The sequence below is a fragment of the Neopelma chrysocephalum genome, unplaced genomic scaffold (assembly GCF_003984885.1).
Source record: "Neopelma chrysocephalum unplaced genomic scaffold, ASM398488v2 Primary Assembly neopelma1_66, whole genome shotgun sequence".
NCBI classification, from domain to species: Eukaryota; Metazoa; Chordata; class Aves; order Passeriformes; family Pipridae; genus Neopelma; species Neopelma chrysocephalum.
Genome location: NW_020897725.1, coordinates 4,752,206 through 4,778,060, shown reverse-complemented (window position 1 = coordinate 4,778,060; position 25,855 = coordinate 4,752,206). Strand labels below are relative to the sequence as shown.

Genomic DNA, 25,855 nt, shown 5'->3' with positions numbered 1-25,855 from the left:
AGGAGGCAGGATCCAGGAGGGGTTCAAGGAGGCAGGATCCAGGAGGGCCCGCCTGGCCGGGCCCCGCGGCCCCAGCCCCGACCCCGCGGCCGTACCTGGTCCGGGCCCGCCCGCGGCCCTGCGCTCCCCCCAGCTCAGGAGCAGCACGTAGCGGTCCATGGCCGGGCGGGGACCGGGACAGGAGCAGGGCCGGGGCCGCTCCGAAGGTCCCGCGCTTCCGCCCGGGCGCCGCCCCTCACAGGGCAGCGTTTCCGCTTCCCGCGGGCGCGGCGGCCCCGGCGCTCCCGGCCCTTGGCGCGGGGCGGGATGGCGAGTTACACCAAGGCCGCCCAGGTGAGCCGGGGCGTTCGGAACCCGGGGCCATGAGGAAGCGGGTCAACAGGCCCTGGTGTCGGTGCTGAGGGTTCCCCTGGCAGGAGCCGCCGTGTGCGACACGTCCAAGGGACAGGGATCCCCGCAGCGGCCGGGGCTGTGCGCGGCCCGGGAGCTGTGCCCTTCACCGGGCGGGACGGGGACGTTGGGCATTAAATATCCTGCAGCGATGTTACAGTTCGAGTAGCGATAATGGGTGCTTCCAGCAGGAGATCTGCATTTTTGAAACAAAACCCTCAGGGCCTGTAACCTTTCAGTGGTGTTACGCATGTACATCGTTCTGTATCGTGGTGCGCCGTCCCTTTAAAGGTTATTTTAAGGGGATGTCGATGGTTATTAATTTCTTCCAGTATTTTTGAGTGTAAAAGAAGCGTTGATTTAATTAAAGAAGCTGGATTATGGTAGTGTGAACTTTTACTGTTTTAAGTACTGCCTCTCTTTTTCTTCAGCAATGGGCCACTTTTGGCAGAGCCTGGTACCTCCTCGATGCGAAGATGCAGCCCCCAGGAAAAATAGCAGCTGCGACTGTAATGAGACTTGAAGGCAGACATAAACCTATTTATCATGCACTAAGTGAGTGTTGCAGTGGTTGGAAGCAAATTTGCTTTCTTTCACTTGTATGTTTATTCCAATTTCAGTTTTAAAATCAAGCCTGATATAAAAGATTACATTTTTCAATTGTTTGTTAATTATAAATTAATTAGTTTTCTTTCTCATCTTTTTCCATCATACCCCTCTACAACTTTATGTTATTTCTTTACCAATGCACATCAAGCATGTTATGAATTTATAATTTATTTTAAGTAGCTGAATTACAGTGGGTTGTACTTTCATTATTTTAAAAACATCAAAATGTTTCATTGCATTGATTTTAGGTGTAGAGATTTAATTCACAGTGCACGTAATGAAACACTGATGCAATTCTTGGTTAGGAAGAATTTCTTTACAGAGAGGGTAATCAGACATTGGAATGGGCTGCCCAGGGAAGTAGTGGATTCTCCATCCCTGGAGGTTTTTAAGATTAGACTGGATGTGGCACTTAGTGCCATGGTCTAGCAACCCCAGTGGTAGTCGATCAAGGGTTGGACTTGATGATCTCGGAGGTCCCTTCCAACCCAGCTGATTCTATGATTCTATAATTTTCTGAGTGCTACCTTTCAGTATGCACACAGCACCACAGTCTTGGAGTGCTTCTTCATTCTGAATAAGGTACAGCAAAGTTCTGTCTTCATGAGGCAGTGGGCACAAACTGAAACACAGAAGGTTCCCTCTGAACATCAGGAAACATATTTGTGAGAGTGACTGGAAGTGGTTGCCCAAGAGGTTGTGGAGTCTCCATCCTTGGAAATTTTAAAAAAATGCCCTGCTTTTAGCAGGGCAATCGGATGACGTGACCTTCAGAGGTCCCTTCCTGTCTCAGGCGTTCTCTGATAATCAGGCTGGAACCTTTCAACAATGACTATGGGAGACATAATCATGGTTGAAAGATACCTTCTTGTTTAAATAAAACAATCATTTTGCTTTTCTACAAGTTAGAAGATTCAGCAGTAACAATGTATCTGTGATTGTTAATGAACAATGTATTGTTCATTACTTGTAGTACCGTAGTGCCTGTCTCTCGGGGATAAGCGTTTTATAAATAGTAAAAGGTTGATCCCTCATACTGCTGGTACAGTGTTTCCTTTAACACCCATGCAGATTTTTCAAGAGACATTACTGAAACATAAAGGAAACCTTGAAGTTTGTTCATGCATGTGAAATGTACATACTAAAATTATACTCGAACTGTTTCATAATAGAAGGTAGGATTTGTAGTTGTCTAAAGATGTTTTAAATACCTGAGTTCTGCTGCTGCAAATTTTGTGGTATCCACAAGGTGTCACTGGAGACTTAAGGCTGTCTGAAAAACAAAGCAGATGCTGAGAGGAAGTTTTTGATTTTCCTGTGGGAAAGATCTTTGACACTTCTATGTCCATGAAGTTATAAAGTTCTGGAAAGTCATTTCAAGGGTAACTGTATTTGGTTTGAAGTACTCTATAAATCAGTACTAAATTCGCATTACACACAAGATTGACATTGAGAGGTAACTACTACTGAGACATTTGATATTCCTTATGAGAGCAAAGTACGCAAAAATTCATGGTTGATGTACTTCACACTTTTTTTTTTTCTTTTTTCTGAACTAACAAATCTTTTAGTGTCTTTGAGATAAAAATTCCTTAGACAGAATAATGTTGTAGGGATGTTTTTGTTGTTTTGTTTTTAATTTGGTATCCAGATTGTTAATTTGGTGTTCATGCAAGTGGAAAACTGTTGGCAAAAATTTCTTTAGATGAGTTTATTCTATCATCTTCCCAACAAAAAAACCCAAAAAGACACAAAGTCCAGTGTCTGTTCCTGGATATTTATGTAGACACACAGCATTTTCAGAGCTGAACTGTCAGTGAAGATGTTTAAATTGTATTAAAAGAACACAAGATGAAAAAATTGTAAAAAACTTAAATAAGATGTGAAACTTGCATTGATTAATTATGTGCTGCTATAAAAAATGCATTCTCAATTTAAGCCCTGCTTTGTACAGCTGCTTTGTTATCTACTCAAAAATGTTTTAATCAAGTGAATCTCTTCAACTTGTGTTCTAATATGGTGATGCAAGTGAGAGTGACCTCTGGACAAATAGTTTTCCAGCTGATTGAATGTGTGGTTATGGGTTATACAGCTGTTCAAGATCATTATTTCTGAAATGAAAAACTACATCTTTTCTCATATTTCTATGATATTTTTGAGATAGTTTGGGTTTTATTAGCACTTTATTAGTATAGAAGATCTAGTAAAATAACTGTTTCAGGCAGGGTGATAGATTATAGACTGCACTTAAAAACTTTTGATGTTAAAGTTGCTGAAATAACTCTAAACATGTGTATGTGCTGTAACACTCACTTCTGCTTGATTGATGAAAATGTGGGAGTTTTCCCAACAGAGCTATTGGAAGATTTTTTAGGGCTTTTCTCCCTCCTCCCTCACCCTGCTCCCAACCCTAAATTTTTTTTTCTTTTATATATTTAGCCCTAGAGTGTAATTATTTAATAGAATTATTTTACTTACCCAAAATGTTCAGTCCTTCAGTAAACATAGGTGCTGGTTTTATGAAATAAAATAAATATTTTGCATCATTTGGAACTAACCTTTTTTTTCCTGTTTTTTTTTTTTGAAATATAGGTGCATATGCAGCATAATGTGTTGAATAGAATAATATACTTGCCTGTAAGCCACACTTCCAGATCTTAGCTGAATAATTGCAATGATTTAATTATGTAGTCTGGTGGTATTTTACTTCTCACCTGCCTTCTAACCTGACAGTACTAAAAAATATTGTAATTAAGGTTGGTATTTAAGTGCTGATTTGGATGGTGTGACTCAAAAAGCTCAGATCTTTAAATTTTAGCTTTATGAAATGTGTATTTATGTGCTACTACATATGTATCACACACGTAATAGTTGTTATTTTGGTTGATTTCCCCTATGGTTGTCTTTAATATTTTCCATTTATTTCTAAACCTTGTAGATGACTGTGGAGATCATGTTGTCATAATAAATACAAGACATATTGCCTTCTCTGGTAACAAATGGGAGCAGAAAGTATATTCTTCACACACTGGGTAAGATTTATAGTATATAATCAAATGAGCTTGTGATAAATTTAATGTCATATTTTCTTGATAATGAAAGTCTTTTTATAGCATATTGGTTCAGAAGGGAATTCCTACTTATGGTTTTGGGGGGTTTTTGGTTTTATTTGCATGTGTTACAATGTTTAAAATGATGCAAACCTTTTTCTTCCTATTTTCTTTTTTATCCCCAATGTATTGTTGTTAGGGACATAATCTAACTCAAAAGTAGTTAGAAAAATTGAATAAGTAAACAGATTTGGTGAACCAGGTTGTGTCTTGTATGAACCTCTGGACCCAATGATCTGGACTATTCTGTTTAGTGTGTAATAAGATATTTCTATTGACACTACATATTTATTTTATATATAAATATAAAAAATTCATTAGAGGATAAAAAAAATTGGAAAAACTAGTAAAAAATGAAATACTCTCAAGATGTACTGATATACACTACGTTGTTGCATACAGTAGTGTACAATATATTATTCTGGCAGACATAACTTGTTTACAGATGGGAGTGCAATAATCAATTACAGACAGTGTGACAGTGATCTGTTCAGTGCTCCTATTTTATACAATGATACTACTATAAATAATAATCTCTAAGTGTCAAAATGTATCCATTTGGGAGATATATAAATCATGTTGAAAAAGCTAATTTTGCTGGTGCTAATGTTGCAATCCTGAAATTTCTTTGCTGAATTGCTGAGGAATTCTTGTTCAGAGTTGATGGAAAGTAATGTATGCTTTTTTTTCTCCACTCCCCCTATGACTTCTTAAAATTTTCACTAAAACTGATGTGTAAGTTGAAGCACTTGCATAAGAATTGTACCGTTAAAACTAACACTTAATTCCGTGCAGCCCTGTGGACATGTCTTACTGATGCTGGGCTTATTTTCATTTCACTTAGGCTGATACCTAATAATGTAGTTAAATCAAAATGAAACTCAGCTTTACCTGACTTCCATGTAATTTCTTACTTCACTCTATCATTCGTTTAAGGCTTATGCATAAATCTGCATTAGTGCAGTTTCAACATATCCCATAGACTTTAGACAGATGGATCCATTGCAATAAAAGTAAAATTTTACAACTGTAGATATGCCAAGTCTTGCTAAGGTTTATTTAAATAGTAAGAAAATAATAAATGCTATTCAATATGGATGTCTCGTATGTCATCCACAGACTAGTTGTGAGTCTTGATCATCTGGAAATATTTCCAAGTTTTGCATATCTTACTCCCATTATACTCCGTAGCTGTTATGGTATATTTAATAAGCAGTTTTAAAGATATATCCATCTGCTTGTGAAGCACAGGCTTTCTAATACTCAAGTGAATAAATAAGAAATTACAAATGGTGTTAAACTTGGATAGTTGACAGGATAGAATCTTTCAAATAAAATACAGTTTTTGGCCTCATGAGAACAACTTCCTTTTTTGAGGGCTTCTAATACCATTACACCGTTGTTCAAGATGTAGTGATACTTGTGTTAACATTGTGCTTGAGCATGTAGAACTCAGCTTGTATGTTTGTTCTGTTTTTCTAGTTATCCTGGTGGTTTCAAACAAGTGACAGCAACTCAGCTCCATTTGAAGGATCCAACCGCTGTAAGTTTCCCCTTCTTCCCTTCCATTTGTGAAGCTGGTTTGTTTTCAGTTAATTAGTTCCCCTAAACAAATGGGGTCAGTTACCTGCATCTCTAAAGCTGAATTACAGACATTCAGCTAATCATTCTTAAAAGCTTGACTTGTGATACCATTTTTGTAAACAACATGTTTTTGGGGTTAGATTGTAATTTGTATTTTCATTGTTCTTCTGTAGTGTCCAAAGGAGCAAATAAAGCTCGTTTGCTTCACTAATTTTCCACTTATTCACTTGCTTTTAGTTTCAGGGGCCTGACCTTTCTCATAAGTGAACTGCCTCAAATTTGACTTAGCTAAGCTTCAGCTTAATGACTCTATTGCTTTTTTAAGACCCAGCAGGAATAATGCTAATCTTAAAAATCTTAGAAAGGGCACCTGCCTCTTTCTCCCAGTAAAATTCAACTGTAGGTTTTGTTAATTGACGGGTTTTTTTTAAATCTGTTTTGCAATGCTGTGCGTTCATGGTCTGTGAAAGAACTGGAAATGGTGATTACGTTGAATGTGAACCTCTTTACTAACTGTCTGTGTTAGACTGTTATAAATCCTGAACATCAGTGTTCATGTGTTTGTACTGATTAAAAAATTGAGGAAAATATGAACAATTTGGTACATTGACTTACACGGTTATGAAATTACACTTACTAAGGTGTTGAATGGTTGGCATTGGAGTATTGAATAAGTACTAATGTTTCAGAACATGATTTGAGACCCACAGAGATTAATAGATACTTATGTTTAATTTTGACTTTGAAATGCTTTCATTTGAATCACCTTATATATAAAATATAAAAGTGCTTCTTCCTTTTCCTAGAGAAATTTTATCTGCAAAATTCGTGAGTTTTGTCAGTTACTTATTATCAATGATTTAGAAATCCTGGATTGTCCCAAGACTGCCTTATTCAAGATGTTGAGCAAGTAATCAATAAAAAAAGTAATCCATATGAACTTTCCTTTTTTTTTTTTTACTATTGCAGTTTCTATATCCTACAGTTCAATATTATGCTCTGTATAGAATTTTTTTCATAACAACTTAAATGCTTTTGTGAACAACCCCTAAGATAGTTGTAATTCCTTTGGGAATTACTGGTAGTTCCATGTCTTAAATGGATTCTTCAACCCATTTCATTTGAGCTTCAGGCGGATGCTGTGCACTGGGAGGCAGTGTAACACAACTTGTTTGTTAGGGCATGAGAACTGGATGTTCTATAAATTACCTTCTGGCATTCATTCTGAAATACCTCTTTTCTTGCCAGACTCATAGATGAATTTCTCTGCAAACAGAGGAGGATTAGATGCATTGCCAAAAACTAAGGCATGTTGGACAGAGGCTCAGCAAATGGTGATGTGGCTCAAGTCTTGGTCTAATTTAGTGAGAGACGCTATTTTTTTAACAGAATTGTGGAGAGTCCTCAGCAATTAACTCTATCATTCTATTTAAGATGAAGCATTCAGATGTCCCTCTCATAAAGATATCTCAGATGTGTTTTTGTCATAATTAGTAGCAGTGAATGGTAATTTGTCAAGATATGCTCTGTATGTGTAGCTGTTGTAGGTCTTGAACTTGCAAGGGATTTTATGGCTAGAAACATTTATTTACTAGCTGAATTGTTTTGGCGTGAAATACATTGAGATATGACAAAGATGGAAATTGTGATGGTATTTTATTAACAGGTTTTATTTTTGGAACCAGCTTTTAAAACCCGAAAAAGTAGTACTGTAAAGAGAACAATGCCTAGCCTAAGTAAGATAGGGATCTTGAAATCATGATACATAGTTAATGTGGAGGTTTCTATAAATCACTGTATTTCACTTCTTTTCTGTTTTAATCATTTTAATCATGTTAAATTCAATTCCTGGGAAGCCAGTGGAATTAGGTAGGTTGTAGGAGGCAGACTGTATCTTCCTGTGGCATCGAAGTCTTCATTCTGTGAAGTGTTAACAAGCTACTGCATTTTCTCTGCCCCTGGACTTAATGACTCCAGCTAGCTCATCCTGGTAGTGCTTCATTAGATGAGTCAACAGTGGTTTTGGAAATAGTGCTCTTACAGAAATTAAGGCAGTAAATTAATGGAGGAGGCTACTTCCAAGGAAAAGGATGTTGTAAACTTGCTACATAGAGATTTTGCAATGGATATGACTTATTTTCACTTTATATGAGACTCCAAGAGTGTGTGTATATAGTAGGACTGCAATACTGCTTAGCATTGTCTTTACTTACATATATCTGAATTCAAACATACAAATCCCCTAGATAAATATTTTTCTATTATAGTTTTGTTTCTAGTATACAGAGAGACTGTTTTTAGGAAAACCTGGTTCACAGCTAATAGCTAATTAAAAAGATTATAATGAGTAATTTGATGCAAAATGCTATAGTTTATGCTTTCGTGGGGGGCCGAAAAGTCGTAAGTATAGTTGTTAGAATTTAGACACGGTTGCTGTAGTATCATCCTTGATCATTTCTAGTTCTCATAAGGTACCAACACAGGATGATGATCTGATATTCTCACTTAATGGAAGTTGACCTCATTGTATCTATCCTACTAACTTTGAAGTTTTGTATTCCTTGCAGGTGGTAGGTATTGTTTCAGAAAGATTTGTGCTGAATTTCAATGTACATGTGCCTTTTTTCATAGGGTCATAGGATGGTTCAAGTGGAAGGGAATCTCAGGAAATCTCTAGTCCAATCTCCCACTCAAAGTAATGTCAGCTATTATGTCACATAACGCTGCTGGAGATTTATCCAGACACGTCTTGAAAGCCTTCCATGGCAACCATTTGTAGTCCATGGCGTTTCTTCTTTGTTGAAAAGAATAAAAAACCCGATCTGTCCAATCATAAATGTTTAATCTCAAATGTATAATTTTGTCTCTGAGATTGACAAAATATTACTTTTTTTTCCACTGCTAAGTATCTTTTATGTTAATATGGGGCAGTGAATACAAAAAGAGGTCTGCATAGTTCATGTTTTGTATAGAGCATAAAGTTCTGTGTTCGTTGTGCCAAGTTTTTCAGCACTTCAGAAAAATTTGGTTTTATGGAAGGGTAAAAATCAGTGTGTTGACAAAAAAGATACGAAAAGTACATAGTCTGACACATCTTTAATACCTGTGAGTTAAATTGGGAGGCATGAGGAGGGGAGTATCTGTGAATCTGTTTAAAATTTCTAGTATTTTCAGTTGTCTGGTCTTCTGGAGAATAGCAGGGAATAGCTGTGGTCTGTCGGAGTTGGCTGGGCTACTTTAGGAAGTGCTTATCGAAAAAAAAGCTTCACATTTCAGCCTTTTATTTCTCTGACTCAGTTTTAGTGTAAATTCTCGGACCACTCATATGCAAGAGTATAAAATATGTTCTTTAGGTGCACCATAACTGTTGCTGTAGTTTGAAACAGTCACTCTGTTCTTCAGTTAATATAATACTAATATTCTGTATGGTAGGAATAATCCCTTAGAAGATTATTAGGCAGCATTAATTTCCATTGGAGGTTGCTAAGAAAAATCTGATTGAAAGGCAAGGTGCATTTTCTTTACCAAGAGTCTTTTGAAAATAAAGGAAACATATAAACCCTTTGATGTGAGATGCAGCTGTTTGGAATTCATGGAAGTTTGAGGTTTTCTTGTTTGTTTTTGATAAAACGTGCAGAAGTTTTGTTTAGCTGGAAAACCACTGATAGGCATGGGACCAGCACTTGCAAAATTTTGCACTAACTACTTGATACAGAAAGACTAAAAGATGTACTTCTAAATCTCAGATTTGAGAGGGAACAAAAATTACTTGAAAAAACTTTCTGGGAAAATATTACAGCTCTTCATTAAAATGCCTGCAAAATATGTTGACAGATCTAATCTGTAGAACCAGATAGTAATCCTGTCAGGACAAAGTTTTCAAGCAATTGTTATTCTATTTCTAATTTGAAAGGTAAGCAAAACTTGGCTTAGTTTTTCTTTCTTTTTTTTTTTGGCTGCATTAGTAACTCATCCCCAAAAAAAAAAAGAAAAAGAAGAAATTACCTTTGGCTAAGACCAAGTGCTCAGTGAGAGGACTGACCTTTGCAGTATTCAGAGGTTGTATCACCTTTGACAGAAAAATAATGGGCAATAATTGTTCAGAATGAATGTTACCTGATAGGGAAGATTATTAAGTGAAGCAGGGTAGCTCAATGGAAATGTGCTGGGAGGGAGCCTCCGGGGGTGTCAGGGTTCTGGTTTGTTCAGCTGCTGGCACTGATTGGAAGGGGCTTAAAATGTTCTAATTCTCCTTTTGAATGCCCTTTAGCAACTGCTTGCACGTATAGACTTGCCATTGTATCTACATAATAATGGTCTTTTGAAGAGAAGCTCAGACAGAAAACACAGTTAAATCTTGCTGTTGGTATTTGAGAACGTATTTTCTTTGCATCAGTAAGGGATACTTGATACAATAATACGTACATGCTACAAGCCAGTTACTGAAACACTAGATGTAATAGAGTTTTCTTTTATTACTGTGGAATAATGTTTTTTAATTAAGTAGAGCAAAACTTCAAAGTCTGGCTTAGCACACACACAGAAGTTAGTTTGGTATGGGGAAGAGAATACTGTTATGGAACATGTTATCTTGAAACCTCTAGGTGATCTGAATTAGTCTTAGAGCTGACTTGGTCTTTTGCGTCATAGTACACAAAAATAAATACTTCTATTAAAAAATCTTAATCTGTTCCTTATTTGAATATGCAAGGCAAGTTAGTATATTAATTTAAAGAAAACACTAAACTTCTATGTTTTTAAGTTCTATGCTGAACAGTAGTGGAAAGCCAAATGGCATACAGTGGAAGTTTGATTTGTCTGTGACCAAATGATTCTTATGGCAGCATTTAGTACATTCACTGTTGCTGTACTACTTGTACAACTGTCAGAGCTAGAAAGATGAAGTTCTTTGTATGTTTTTATAACATGTGGTGAAAAGAACAACATTGTGTACAGAACAGAAAACCATGAACTGGTAGAAGGAAGATGTAGTATCAAACTGTACCTCTGAGAAACTGGTGTATCTCCTGAAATTCTTCTAGAGTTTTTTTGGTATGCCTTGTAATTAAAAACTTTGTTTTCTCTGGAGCACTGTGTCCTTCCCATGTTCTAGAATTGCTTCCTGTTGATTATTGGACTTAATTCAGCTATTATAGTAGACTTTCTCCTGGAAATTCAGCCAATTATTTTGTGCTTCTAAGTACTAGGAGTGGTATTGCTCTGTTGATTTTCATCTTTAAAGTATGTTTTATCTGGCAAAGAATCTTTCTCAGAACTTGTTCTCCGTTAGACGTAGTCTGCAAGTTGCACGTAAGCCAAAGCTTGTCACAAAAATTGAAATGTTTAAGGCTCACAGTGTTTCAAATAAATACATTTTAATTTATTTGTACTCATAAAATGTAGTAACATGCAGTAAGGGATTGAAAGGGAAGAGTTTTAATAGAACTGCCTTCAGATTTCTTTCCTTCTAATTAGCCCTTTAAATTGGAAACTAAAAGCATAGTATCATGTAACTGTTAAGAGCATGTCTATGCCGTGTGTATATTAATTAGCAAACTTGGGAAAAAGGGTATTGCAATATTCAAGATGACAAATGTAATTAAAGCCAATAGGAATTTTGTAATTCAAAAGAAACTGCGGCAAACAGCATTCCAGTAGTACAAAAATCTCCAAATATTAATGTTGTGGTGTCTGTATACATCTGATGGTGGATGTCTTTACCTGATGGAGAAAGTGCCATGGTCTTTAGGAGTGAGTATTTATGAAGACATGGAATTTTACACATTACTAGTACTAAAGATAGAGGACTGGGGGAGGAGGCAGTAGGAATCCATACACAACTGAATAAACTGTAAACTGTGCTAGCTAGTTTTAAACTGAGATCAAGGTTGCATTGAACCTGTGGGTAGGTAGACCTCTTTGCCAGTTTGAAATCCCACAGAAATCACTGGGTTATAAAACTTTCATGTAAAATTAAACTCTAGTTACTTTAATAGTTCAAAGTAAGCATAATCACATAGAAAACAATAATATTTGTCTTTTATTAGAAGTATATTACAAGCATATAGAAAGATCTGTTGTTGTTATTGTTAATTTCTGAAAAAAACAACGCATTCTGATGTGTGTTTTCAGGGAGCTTTGAGTCTGGGTTTGGGTTTTGCATGGGTTCAGTAGCAGACTTTTTCTTGCAATTCCATACTTTTTTATTTAGGACTGGTGTATTTTTAATAAAATTTGAGCATGTTCACGTAACATGAGAGCCCTTGCTTACCTAACACCCTGTAAGTATTGCTGGTTTTATCTGCCTTTTCTGCTACACAACCTTACTCGAGGTGCAAAAGCAGTTTGTACAACGTCAGTAGGGCCTCTGCTTCACTGGCTTCCTTGTCTTGTCATCACACCAGTTAGAGTGAGGTTCTGGCTGTAGGCAGAATTTTGGGCAAGGACTTGGATGTAAACTTGGTCTTTCCAGGAGTTGGGTTTGAATTTGTTTTGGCTCATAGAAGAGTCTTTGAGGCAGAAGTTTCTGTGAAGGAAGCCAGTCGTTTTCCAGCACTGCCTTCTGTGTCCTGGCTCCCTGTATGGCTTTCTGTTCTGTAGCTGGACTAATGACCTTGCAGTAAATCAAAGTCCTGGGCTGTATCAAAAGCAGCGTGGCCATCAGGGTGAAGGAGGTCATTCTCCCCCTCTACTCTGCCCTTGTGAGAGCCCACCTGGGGTACTGTGTGCAGCTCTGGGGCCCCTAGCACAGGAAAGACATGGACCTGTTGGAGCAGGTCCAGAGGAGGGCGACAGAGATGATTAGAGGGATGTAACACCTCTCCTATGAGGAAAGGCTGAGAGAGTCGGAGTTGTTCAGCCTAGAGAAGGGCAGACTCTGGGGAGACCTTAGTGTGACCTTTCAGTATATAAACAACACCTATAAGAAAGATAGGGACAGATTTTTTATCAAGACCTGTAGTGACAGGACAAGGAGTGATGTTTTTAAACTGAAAGAAATTTAAATTTAGATTGGACATATAGAAGAAATTTTTTAATGTGAGAGTGGTGAGAAAGTGAAACAGCTGTCCCGGAGAAGTTGTGAATGCCCCATCCCTGTAAGTGTTTAAGGTCAGGTTGGATGGGGCTTTGACCAATCTGGTCTAGTGGAACCTGATTGCAGGGATTGGACTAGGTGACCTTCACAAGTCCCTTCCAACCCAAACCGTTCTATGGCTCCATGGTTTCCTGGCAGTAGAAAGTGGTTTGTGCTTCGTGTGAGCTTGATTCTTCTGTGCAGGGTCTTGTGGTTATGAACTTCTTGCATGTGTGAGAGGACAGGGAAAGGCAGATGAGTTCTTGAACAGCAGGGAGATTGGCCGATGTACCATAGGCATGCTTTGGATCATGCTTATTGCATTTAGCATACTTACCTACAGAAACCATTATTGGGTATATGATTATCCATGCTCATTCATTATCCATTAGCATTCTTCAAGCCCTGTTTTTATGTAAGTCTGTTGCAACCTGAGGTTGTCAATGCTGCAGTGACTGTACACAATATTGAAAGTATTTTTTCATTGTTAAAACTTGAGCATATAAAATCAGTCATTCTTTACAGAGTGGATCTTTTTTTAATAGGCACATTTTTACTACTGAACTGTTCACTTTGTACTGTGGCTAGAAAAATCAGAACATATTCACCAGTCAAAGTATCTATAACCAGAACAGACCAGCTGTTCTACTACACTGGTTCATTTCAACAGGTGGCTGTGCCACATGCTGCAGAGGAAGATCAAAAACCAGACATGAACACTGGTTGTTCGAAGAAACAAAATACTGAACATAATGTTCATGAAAGTATTTTAAAGTCTCTTTTTTCATTGGACTGAAATCATTAAATAACTAGCTCTGTGTATCTGTAGGTCAAAGGTCACATTGGACCGTGTGTGTACAGTTTATTAATCTAAGAAGTTAACACTGGTTCTATCAGAGTCTGAAGTTAAAAGTAATTTTTAGATAAAGAAAAAAATCCCCACAGTTAGGCAATGTGTTGTGAAGTCTCTGGGATTGCTGGTTTAAATCTAATGTATTTTAATCTTTCATTTGCTATAAGGAAAAGTGATGGATAGAAAGGAAAATAAGTGTACAAAATGAAAATTACTAATGGTAAGAGGGCTTTTAATATCTATGTATTTTCTTGTGTTGTTTTGGTGTCTCACTTGATTTTTAGCATTCAGTGAAGTAAACCGGTGAAGGTTCATTTTCTGTCTTCGTCTTGCCTTTGTCTAAGCCCATGGTATATTGACTAAATAAACTGCAGTTTGCTGTACAAGCATGACTAGTCTTTATCCCTCAAAAGCATTAGTTTTCATGTTTGTTTTTTAATACATGCTTATTAATTTTTATTAAAGAAGGTATCAACATTATAGATTATTCTGCCTGACCTGATATATTTCTTCTGTCATCTTGATTTACTGTAATTGTCCATGGATCTGTGGTACTGGCTGCATAACACCTGAAAATCTGTCTTAACTACATGGTGATTGTCTCTAAAATTTCAATTGAATTCCTTTAGTTAATTTTATTTAAAAAAGCAACTTTGCTCAATACACTTTTCAAAATGTCCAGATGCCTGGGAGGTTCGTTTGTGCTTAGTGCCCTGCATTTCAGTGCCCCGCATTTCAATGTGTCTTATTGACATGAGCTTAACATTGCACTAAGTGTGCCTGGGTAGTTTCTGATTTGGAGATAATTCATGTCCAGGTGGCTTGGAGCACACATTTTACTTACAGAATTGCATGTAAATCTACCCCTAAATGCTTTGCTGTAATTTTTAAAACCCTTTGTGTCTCCTACAGTTGTGTGCCTTGTTTTACGTGTACAAATGTTCCCCGTCTGGGTGAATTCCATGACAATGTGTTTTGTATTTAAATTAGAGGCATCTATACTAGAGTCCAAGAGAAAATCCTGTTGAACTTTGTTTACTTTTCACTGAGCATTACTTAGTGTAGATGTACAAATTCTGTTCATTCCTGATGCTCAGAAGTGAGATTGTTCATCTGTAACTAATCATTATAAATATATATAGTATGTTCATAATGGAGTGTGTTGGTATGTCGGCTTTGCTTAAGATACAAAGCATTAATTATAAAGCAGTTTCAAACACAGAAAATTACACTGTTAAACTAGTTGCTGGGAACACTTGGGAAATGTGTCAGAGCCTATTTTATTTTTTTCCTCAATAATATGTGTATATAAATGTGCAATACAATATGGAATATTGTAGAGCTATTGTAGAACCACAAGCTTCTCAATTCTTTTTGAAGTTGAATGATCATATGCAATCGTCCACAATGCTAAATATAGCTCTTAACTTTCTAAGCTGAAATTTTCTATATGGCTGTCAGAGTAACTGTTTATATGATGGGGAGTAAGTATTTCTTTTTTTAAATTAGTCTAGAGCACCTGCTGAATGTGGTGCCAGAGTTCTTCAGCATGGCAGAAGGTGACTGCAAAATGGTTTAGTGACTAATGGAATGGACAGAGGGAAACACAGCTTACCTTTTCATATTATCTGTAGCCTGTCTGATTATTTGTTACCATGTTATCTTTCCACAGATTGTTAAACTGACTGTTTATAGAATGCTTCCAAAAAACCTTCTGAGAAGAACTATGATGCAGAGGCTACACCTGTTCCCAGAGGATGTGAGTAGTCATGCAGTTATATTTTCATTCATGTGGGATTTGGAGGTGAAGAGGGAGTGTTAGCAATAGCACTTGTGTCACAAGAAGGTAAATGAAAAAAAATCAAGCTGATTTTTTAAATATATATATGTGTATATACATGTAGTTGAAATGTTGATGCTTTTTTCTTTATTATTACACAAAACTGTGAGATCCATGACATGTGTGAGATTGTCTTCTGTATTTAGTTCAGACACTTAGCATGAAGAATGCAGTAGTACTGACAAATTTTGGTCTGTCTTTGGGAGTGGTGTTGTTTTTTAAACCATCAGATAGTTAAGACTGTTCTCACCTGCCTCAGGTTATTCCAGAAGATATACAGAAGAACCTTCTGCAAGAGATTCCTCAGCCACGTGCAGTCCCCAAGAGGTTAGATGAGTATACACCAGAAGAAATTGCTGCGTTTCCAAGGGTTTGGACTCCGTAAGTATCTTAGATTTTTTTTAAAGGACACTTTGAGTGAATATGTGTTATATAGCCTCTCACATTATTAGTAAGAAAAAAAAGTAATGATTTTTCTGTTTATGTCATCTCTTTTTGGAGAGAGGCTATCATTAAAACAAGGAACAGTGGTTGCTAAACTTTTTGTATTTCTGGCTTTTATTGTAATGAGAAAAGCTTTACTTGAAATCATGTTTTCAACTCTTTACTTCATCCAAACAAGTAAAAAACTTCATGACCCAATTTGAGCTGTACGTGCTCTATAATGCATAACTGTGGCTCTATAAGTTTTCAAAAGCTTATTAGAAACGAGTTTTCTTAGACTTCTCATCCTAGATGACACTACAACAAAGTCTGTATGTCAGTTCTGTGTAATCAAGGCACTGCGCTACAGTCTGTGTTGAAGAGAACAGAATCCAGTAAATGCTTTGAGTTCTCTTCAGGGCTGAAACAGGTTTGTTGGGTTTGACATTTTCTAACCTGTATCAGTTATACAAATTGTTATGTTTGCTTTTATCCTCACTACTGGATGGAGTTGAAGATGCTGATACATCCTTGTTCCTATGAGATTTCAGTGGACTGGCCCTGAAGAAATTTAGACTCTGCATCAATGACCAGAATTCTGCAGTTCATTAGAGTAAAGCTGATAAGCCTCTCCTGTCATATGGCATGTTATAGTCTTGTATAACTGTTTTTAATGTTAAAACTTATAAAGACTCTCTCATGATAATCTAGCATTGAATGGGGAGCTGACACTTAGCTTAGCTAACTAATTGGGAGTGTCTGTATTGCCAAAGGAAATGGTGTTATGCTGCCAGAGCTTTTGAAATGCATTTCTTTGTCTCCCTGCACTGCCACAGTCTTGGTTGAGTTCGTCTCCTTAGCACTGGGGCACCTTAATTGTGTTGACTCGTAGATGTGTGTGGCAGAGGACAAGTAAACTTGATGCCATCTGATTTAGTCATTGATGTCAAACTAAGTTTCCTAATATCTTCATCTTAGCATTGAGAAGGCTACTTCAGCATGTTGATCCTTGAGGGAAATCTGCAGGTACAAACACTATTGAAGCTAGAATTCCCCTCCCGTCATTTCTTGGAACCATTCCTTCTGGAGGGATTCAAAGCACAGGGAAAATAATTATTCCCTTTTTTTATATTTCTCTCCTCTACAGTCTCATCCAGACCAATTGCTGGTAACTGCTATCCATATACAGTCTTTTTACTCCATGCCAATTATGGAGGTTGGGGAATGTTGCTGCCTTAGAAACCCTACAGCTGCAGCAGATGTGGAGGCTTTCAGCTCAGGGGATCATAGTGCTTCTCCTGTGGGAGGGCTGGGGAGCTCAGGTGGGTACTCTGGTGAGAAGAACCAGAGGAATAGGTGCACCTGAGAGGAATGAAATAGTGGATCTAAAATGAGAGTGAGAGAATGCCAGAGAAATGGAGCTAGTGGGGTCTGGGTGGGGTAGGGAAAAACAGAGGGGAGTTTGGGAGAATTTTAACACTCTTGAGTGGAGAGACTAGGCCGGAATTTTTCCTTCAGTCAGCTACTCCATCTAGAGCCACTTTTAAAGGCAGGAAGGCATATCTAACACTGCTACCATACCTTTGCTGTGTTGGACTTGAGTCCTACCTTCTTTTCTGTACTGAGGAACTGGTAAGACCTGGCAGAGAGGTAAGAGTGAAGATGGTTATCTACCATCTCTCCCTAAGCCGCAGGGCTCGTCACTGTTGTAATTTCAGGCTTCTTGTTCTGGCCTGCAGCCAGACCATTGTGAATCTCAGATATTAATGTCAGATAGCTAAGTTTTAATTTAACCTTCAACTCACTTTTTTTAGCAGTTTTGATGTTGGGAAGAGTTTCCAGTTTGAAATAATGAGAAAAATAATAATGCTTTTCATGTCTGAGGGAGTAAGTGTATTATTTTGATTCTCTAGCATTCAGAGTGCTATGTGGGGAAGGGTTTAGTTGTGAAATAAAAGATAAAGAATTGAGCAAATTTGGTAAAATAACTTTCTGATGTGGTAGGTAAAATACAGAAGTCTGTAAAGGAGACTCAATTCAAGGTGAATTGTAGCGGTCACTGTTGCCAGTAGGAGTGTCTGAGAATAGAGAGCTTTGTACCAAACTCACTAAAAGAAAGGGTGTATGCGTATCTAGCTGTAATAGACTCTGTGTTCTGAGCTTTTTCAGTGTGTTAACTCATGGAACAAGTAGTGTTTGCATTATTCCTTTGAAAGAAAGTAGAAGTGACAAAGATTTAAGTATTTACATATTCTTTTTAGGGGCATATAGCAAAAACATTCTTCTAAAAATGAGTCAAAAAAGGAGACAGATTTGTTCAACAAACCAAAGTGAAGTTAGTTAAAATATCATTGTATAAATCTGATAATTTGAGATGTACCAAAAAAGCAACTACCTGACATTATTTCAGAAGAGGAAATGTGAAGGGGACATGAGTTATTTTTTGGAAATCCAAGTATTGCAGAAACACACGTGTATCTCAGAATGAAAAACTGACTCTCTGTTTGGGTTCCTCATCATTTTATTCTTACCAGCTGACAGGATGCCTGGAGAGGTTTTAGAATCTCCAGCCATGGAGATGTTTTGAACTCACCGCACGGTTCCTGAGCAACCTGATGTAATGTTGAAGTTAGTCCCACTTTGAGCATGGTCCTTTCAGATGCAAATTTTTCTATGGTTCTTTATGTATGATGAAAGTAAACAAACACAGATAGTAAAATAGATTAGTATTTTAATAAATTGTGTTAAAAAACCCCAGTGCACAGGTTGCTAGTAGTGTTAGTCCTGTTTGGCTTTTCCTTGGGCTATTGTTTGTTATTCTGTACTAGGATCTTAGTTCTCCGTGTGAGAACACATGGTGCTAAAATGAGTAGCCTGTTCTTGTCCTCTGTGTCCTGCATTCTGCATTTGGGATGTAAAAAGCCTTGTTGTAGACTTGGGTATGTGAGCTTCTGCAGAACCCATAGGTAGCTTCAAGCAGTAAGAGTAGTCCTTACAATAAACCAGAAAATGAAGGATGCAGAAAAGCTATAAACTCAGTTTTTTTCTTCAGATGGTTTTAATAACTCTTCTTGCCTTATGTGACTTTTGTTTTTAATTATTATGTATCTTCCGTGATACTTCCATGTATCTGAGCCTGGTGACCACCCTGTTTAACAAAGGGTAGAGGATTAAATGGGAACTAAATACCTCTGAAAGTGATTTTAAAAAAGGAGGAATTACAGGGAAGCAGTGTTTGTGGTTCATCTTCTTTCTACAGGAAAAAAATAGTTGATATCAGCCTTTTAAAATAGCTGTATGCTTTAATGAAAAAGATCAATTGAAAAGCATAGCTTGCTTAAAGGTATGTAAGTCTATAAATACAGGTAAACACAATTATAACTAGAAAATTAATCTTTAAAGTTTTACAATAAAACTTACACCCAAGAAATGTACCTCACCATATGTAAAATAGCCATAAGATAGATAATAGGGAATTAAGGTAAATAACTGAATTTATATGAGAAATTACTAGTACCAGGAGGAAAATACTCTTTTTCTCTTTAATCTGAAATAATAATGTAAATAATTTTCATTTGGAATGTGAAGACAACATGGTCAGTGCTGCTGATGAACTCACTGGATATCTAAATGTCTTCCTCTGGAGATGTTTTTAAAGGCTGTTTTGCTGGTAATTAGAGACTGAGCCACCACAGAAAAGTATGCAATATCCACATGGAACTCTAAAACAGAGAAACAGTTTTTAAGGAAAGCACAGGTGTGGAAACCCAACAAATCATTTGGTGTTCAGAGTGGAGAGCTTTCCCATCACCCCTCCTTCTACCACAGCAGAGTTCATGATGGGACATCAAGCAGGATCCTGTTCCATAAAAGTGGAGAATTAAATGTCAGAATATTTCTAGTCAGAGAGGCTTTCTTTGAGCATTCTTTCCTTATATCCATAATGGGAACGAAACGACTTTCCAACTTGTGCAGAGATTCCCACTTAGATCCTCCATGGAGAGGTCTGAAGTTGTGTGGTGGAAAACCATGTAGATACAAGACAGTTAAATTATGTCTCTTCCAGACATATTTCAAGGGGGAAAAGATCAAAAACTGGTTCCTTTGCCAAAGTTTGATTTTGTACTATGAATGAAACCTTTATTTCAAGTGTGTTTAAAGTTTCAGATTGTATGTCTTTTAAATGAGTTTTAAACAGAAATCATCACAGAATTTACCAGTCACATATGACTAAGCAAACAATTCTGTTCCATGAAAGCAAGGACGCATCAGATTCATGGGTGAATTTTCCTGTTATATACCATTTTAAAGTTGTTTAACTGTCTGGGTATATATATGTTTTGAGACCGTTTTAAAGGCAGGAAATTGTTTTTCAAGAAGTATTTAAGTAAGAATGTTACCAGATATATGGAACAGCAGCTCTGTGTTGGTCCAGTAAGATGGATGCATTCCTGAGAGTTTCCCTTCAGAAAGCAGAGCCATCTCATTTGAAGGAGTGTGCTCGGGCTGGTGCTGCCGCATACTGAGCGCCTGTTCCACTGCCAGCCCTCCTGGGAACTCCCCTCTGGCCAGACAGCCCCTCCCTCGTCCTTTCGGGGGAAAAGTTCTTGAACACTTTTGATGTTTTTAAAACTTGATGTATTGTAAACTTTGAAATCTGGTTTAAGAAAACCAAACACCTTTTTAGTGTTTATTTTTCTGAGTAACTTGCCTGATTTCCACCCCCATCTGCACATCCTGCTTTGAGGCAGCGGGTTGCCTGGGCAGGGTCCCAATACTGACACTGCGTGTCATCCCCATGCCATGGCACACAGATTCCTGGTAATTCATCAGCAACACTCCAGGGCTTTGAAAGCAGAGAATCACAATGTTCTCAGAAAGATAAGTTTGTAGGTGATGAAACACAAGCGTGTTGGACGCCTGTGAACTGCAGGTGGCTCTCATAATGCTCATGCACATTCTGTGCTAAAGATAACTTCTACTCCAGTTCCACCCTGGTTTTGTGTCCTTAAAACCAGCCTTGCCAGACTCAGCCAACCAGAAGCCAACTGTCATCTTCCCAGCAAACAAATTTGTGGGCATTGGTAAATGGAAAGGCTTCTGGATTTAGAGATCCTCTCAGCCACAGCTGCCCTTTCTGATTGTTTTCTTACAAGAGCTGCAGCAATTGTTGTCTTGCACAATTCTCCAATTTCTAATGTAAGTTCCTATTTTTAGTTACCCACGTTATTTCTGGGATGGAGTAACAGAGCTGAAGAAGCCAGGGATATGCTGGTTATGTGGCTGAAATGATGTTATAAACAGTACTTCTATATATGCAAAATGCTGACAGGTTTTTTTATGAGTTTTTTTTTCTATTAATGTCTTCAGATAACTTCACAAGGAGCCAACACCAAAAGACACCTCACCTCACTGCATAGAGAAATTATGTTTGGAGTATTTCCAGTGATGTGTTGTGGTTACAAATTATAACTTGCAGTCATTACTAAGTTTATAAAATGCTTTTTTTCCTACAATGAAATATAAAAAAAGGAAAAATTGTGGGATTGGTTACTCTAGTTATGTGGAGAAGTGCAGAGAGAAAGCCATAAAGATCTTCTCCAGAGATGGTGAGATCTTGAGCTATATTTATAAGGACCATCTCGAGTTTATTTATTAGCCTTTAAAAAATCGCTACTAAAATAAGTATTTCTCCAGTCTTTTTCTTAGTTCCTGCTTAGTTGTAGAATGTGGCTGCAGCTTTTTGGGGTTTGAATTCCAAGTGCCTCGCATGGTAATATTTGGTTCTTATCTTGGGCTATGGGGAATAAGTATTGCCCTTCCAACTTGGGTGCTCATCTTCTCTCACAGAGCAGGGCTGGCATGTATCAGTGCTGAGAGAAGAGGTGGCCAACACAAACTTCTGTAAGAAAAGACTGGAGCCGGTCTTACTTTTTCCTAAAAACAAACTATAAACCAGGAAAAAGCTCTCCTGCCAATAGCCCAGTTCTGTTCCAATGTACTCTTTGAGGAATCCCTCTGGAAGTTCATTTTCTGTGGCTTTTTTGGTTCTCATTAAGAATTACATTTACTAACTGGATATCATTAAACCCCAGTAAAATCTAGGAACTATCACTGGTGACTTTTTTTAATAGTAAGGGCATAAAAATATATTGGGATTTTGTGTAGCATTTTGTTTAACAGGAGATTTGAAGGTAACCAAGTCTCACACTTCAGACTACCAGAGCTAGATCTAAATTCCTGTGGACAGAAAGCCACACAGATACTTAAGAAGCAAATTTCTCTCCTCTACGTGAGGTTTTAACTTCAGGCAGCAACTGGGCACTAATTGAGAAGGGTCAGTAGCTCAATCATCTTAAAAATCCAACAAATTCCTGTTAAGATTGCTTAACCAATTGAAATTAATTCCTGGCTTTTCTCTGGCATACCTGAAACACATCAGTGCTACTGATTCCCATACCCTTTACCTGGGGGCAGCTTACATTCTATCTAAAACTAGAGTTGAAGGTCAGAGATAATGAATGGGTAACTGGGCCCTTTTACTTGAGCTGTCTGAAGAGGCTCCCAAAAAGAAAGTTCTTAAGCTACTTTTCCCTTCCTTTAAAATCTGTTGATATCCTATGCTAGAATAGAAACTAAATTAATGGGAATTTGACAAGCAGTAGGAAAATGGTTGTAAGTGATACTGTTGAACTACTTGCCCAGATGAAATTAGAGTTAGATTATTTTTTAATTGCTCTTTTATAAATGTCTAGATTTCCTTTTTTCACTTCTGGTGCTGACAGCAAGTCTGGAAATTATTTCACCATTTCTTCACCCAGTTCTCTGTTTATTTGAAGAATAACGTAATTCTTTGTACAAAGCCAAGTGTGCAATGCTGTTCTTTTTACAGTCATACAGGTTTTAGCAGAATATATCACTTAAAGAGAAACCTTTCATTTGCAAAAAGCATTGTCATATCAAGATGAAATTTAGGCATACTTTGCATTGATTTAACTTAAATAATTTTCTAGACAGAAATCATGTCATCCACGTCAAAATTTGGGAATTACAGTAATTTTTAAACATCTTAGATCAGTTTTGCATAATTTCTTTTTATAGAAACTGGGTTGTGACCACTTTATTTTAAATTGTAATAAGCCATTCTTAATTTCACTAAGAGTACCTAAATGCATATAACATTGGTTTAGGTACCTTGACTTAAGGACACTTTTTAAAAATTAAAGCAAGTGCTAGTTTTATGTAGAAAAAAAGAAAATAAGCTGAAACTGAGGACCACAAAAGGTAAATCTTAAGTGTTTGTGCAGAAGAGGGTTAATCACGATGGCTGTACTGTCATAGCAGTATCGTCTTTTCTTACTCTATTTTGTTACAAAAAGCAGCTTCTGTAACTGTGGTTTATTCTCCAAGCAAAATTAGTTATACTTGTAGAAATGCTTTTTAGCCAAGATAATAGTCTCCATGAGAACTACACCAACATGGAAAAGGCTCTTGTGCCCAGGCAGAGCAAGTTCATGGTTTGGGATAGGCCACAGTGGTTATTGGAAATTTAATGATAGTTTAAATGTAATTAGCTGTTTCACTGATTATTTTACCAGAGGCACAGAGCTACCCTGGGATAGGAGGTACACCTTGAGTAGAAAAACGATTCATCTCCCCCCCAGCTCCAAACTGTTGATATTTGAGTGCAACCACATAATTTGGTTTTACAGAGAATGACAACCATGTCTAATCCTTGGTTTTTGATTTACTAGTGTGGTTAGTGAAAAAGATGACATGTATTCAAAAATGCCCTTTAGCTATAGTGCACTTACCTAATACCTATTGACTTTGGCTCAACTTGCAAAGTGTACCTGAAAAATATATATATATTTCTTTTGTTTTAGAGTTTACTGTAAATCTTGGCTCTGTCTTGAAGTTTGTCCATAAGAAGGAGTCTTAAGATACTCAAAATTTCATAGTTTATTCATAAATTAACCTTAAAATATGTGCCAGATGGACCACAAATTTCATGCTGTGTGTATTGTGCAGAAGTTTTATACAAAAACTAATTATTTGGAATAATTCTTATGAGAAAAGGCTAAAACCCACCTCTTACCCTTAATAAGGGGATATGAAAGTTGAGCCATAGAACTATCCTGTGTAAGCAAATGACTGTCATCAGTTAGCAATAATTCCACATTCCTATGATTGTGATTTCCATAATTATGAAGAAGAGCATTGCAGTAATACAGATCCAGCGTGCCTCCTACCACAGAGTAATTGGATCAAAGAGTGGCTGAGGGCTAAATACTAAGTGGCATGATCAGTCCACAAAATCTTTTCACTAATTGGTCTTCCCCTATCTGTCATCTCTTTGAAACTGTGTTGTTTATAAACTCTCCTAAACTAGACATTTATGACCCAGTGGATATCACTGGTTAACTACTTTAAAAAAGTAGGGGTAGTTTAGAAGTACTTTAAAACCAATTAAACCACATTTCTTTGCATGTTTTAGTTTTTCTGCCAAGTTTAGAGAGATTTTATCCTTGTTTCTTAAAATTCTTGAAATTTGTGTAAGAAAATCATGGAGAGCTTCTGTAAAACTACACAGTCACGCTGAAGACTCCTTCAGTTGTTTGGGGAACTCTCCACTGTTTGGCAGGAAACGGGGTGGGGGAAAGTGGAAAAAAAAAACAGTAGGAAAAAAGCTATCATAGCAGCCACAGACCTAAAACTCTTTGGCATGAGTTACTCTTAAAACATTTTGATAACTGTGAGTTAAGACTGATACTTTTTTGGTTTTGTTTTTGATGGATAACCCATGCAAATGGGAAGCCTACCAGACATAAATTTTTTCAGGTAATAGGGAGCATTGTGAAGACTGTGAATGGAAGGGATGGATGCGCCTTTCATACAGGATGTTTATTAATTTTTGGGGGGGGGTTAATGTATCTGAAGTGGTTTCTCTCATTCATGGGAGCAGTAATATCTTAACAGAATTCTAAGCCTGTCCTTTTCAACTTTTGCTCTTGTACCACTGCTCTCATCTCTGTCAGTTTATTAGCCTGTGGCATTACTTAGCCCTAAGGCACTGACCTTTTGCAGTGCTGAAGCAAGGGTAAATCCTTTCTGAACACTCTTTGTTTTTGCTGGTGAGATTGCAGAAAGTCCAGGGAACCCCAGCTCTCTGGGTCACGTTCTCCAATGGTGAGATAACTGCCCGCAGATGAAGAGAAAAATGCAATTTGAGATCTTCAAAGTTTCCGCACCAGGTGTGCATTGCTGAGTCAAGAGCAGGTATTGACAGGTCACTCACTTCTTCTGCAGCACTGACAGTCCTATTTCTCAGCAGAGGCAGGTTTGAAAACATTAGTTAGCAGTCATTAATGCAGGCTTGCAAGCACACAAATGACTGTAGTTAACTCCATGAAATTTGACTTCATACAACTTGTTTTGGAAAGTATTAGACAATGCAAAATATCAACAAAGCAGTGTGGGTAGGGATTGTTTATGGAGAGATGACTGTCCAGGGATTTTGAGTTTGAAAGAAGATAGGGTCATGTTATCAAGTGCTATTTATCAGCAGCATGTGGTTGAAGAAACTAGGCAGGTGTGTAACTTCTTTTGGAAGAAGAAGGAAGGGCAACATCTGCCATAAATTATATGGTAGAAAATACATAACTAATCCCAATGCATTTAGAAGTTCTAAAAAACAAAGTAATTTGGGTTAAGATATGTAGTTTTGAAGAGATATTCTGAATTATTAAAAATTCTGAGTTATTAAAAATTAAGAGAAAATATTTTTAAAGGATTGGATTGTAAAATAACTGCTTTACATATAAAATAGACACTGTCATATATTACTCTAAAGTCTTAACCTTATTATTTCTATGAGGTAAGTAATGCTGTTTTTCACCTGTCTGCTGTAAGGACTGTATTATAAGGTGTTCTCTTGCTTGCCGAGAAATAAGGTGCTGAAACTGTCCTAT

The 25,855-nt window shown here is 37.3% G+C and overlaps 2 protein-coding genes across 4 annotated transcripts in view; one reads left to right on the top strand and one right to left on the bottom strand.

Moving 5' to 3' along the window:
• MTBP (MDM2 binding protein) overlaps positions 1 to 221 on the bottom strand; it is a 29,532-nt gene extending 29,311 nt beyond the window's left edge. For all 3 annotated transcript variants that reach the window (XM_027684464.1, XM_027684466.1, XM_027684467.1), the window contains exon 1: positions 96 to 221. In XM_027684464.1, coding sequence (XP_027540265.1) covers positions 96 to 159 — 64 coding nt within the window. In that variant the 5' untranslated portion in view covers positions 160 to 221. The remainder of the gene's footprint in view (positions 1 to 95) is intronic.
• Positions 222 to 232: 11 nt separating this feature from the next.
• MRPL13 (mitochondrial ribosomal protein L13) overlaps positions 233 to 25,855 on the top strand; it is a 30,663-nt gene continuing 5,040 nt past the window's right edge. The window contains exons 1-6 of the mRNA XM_027684469.1: positions 233 to 333; positions 822 to 945; positions 3,938 to 4,031; positions 5,592 to 5,652; positions 15,294 to 15,380; positions 15,721 to 15,842. Coding sequence (XP_027540270.1) covers positions 307 to 333; positions 822 to 945; positions 3,938 to 4,031; positions 5,592 to 5,652; positions 15,294 to 15,380; positions 15,721 to 15,842 — 515 coding nt within the window. The 5' untranslated portion in view covers positions 233 to 306. The remainder of the gene's footprint in view (positions 334 to 821; positions 946 to 3,937; positions 4,032 to 5,591; positions 5,653 to 15,293; positions 15,381 to 15,720; positions 15,843 to 25,855) is intronic.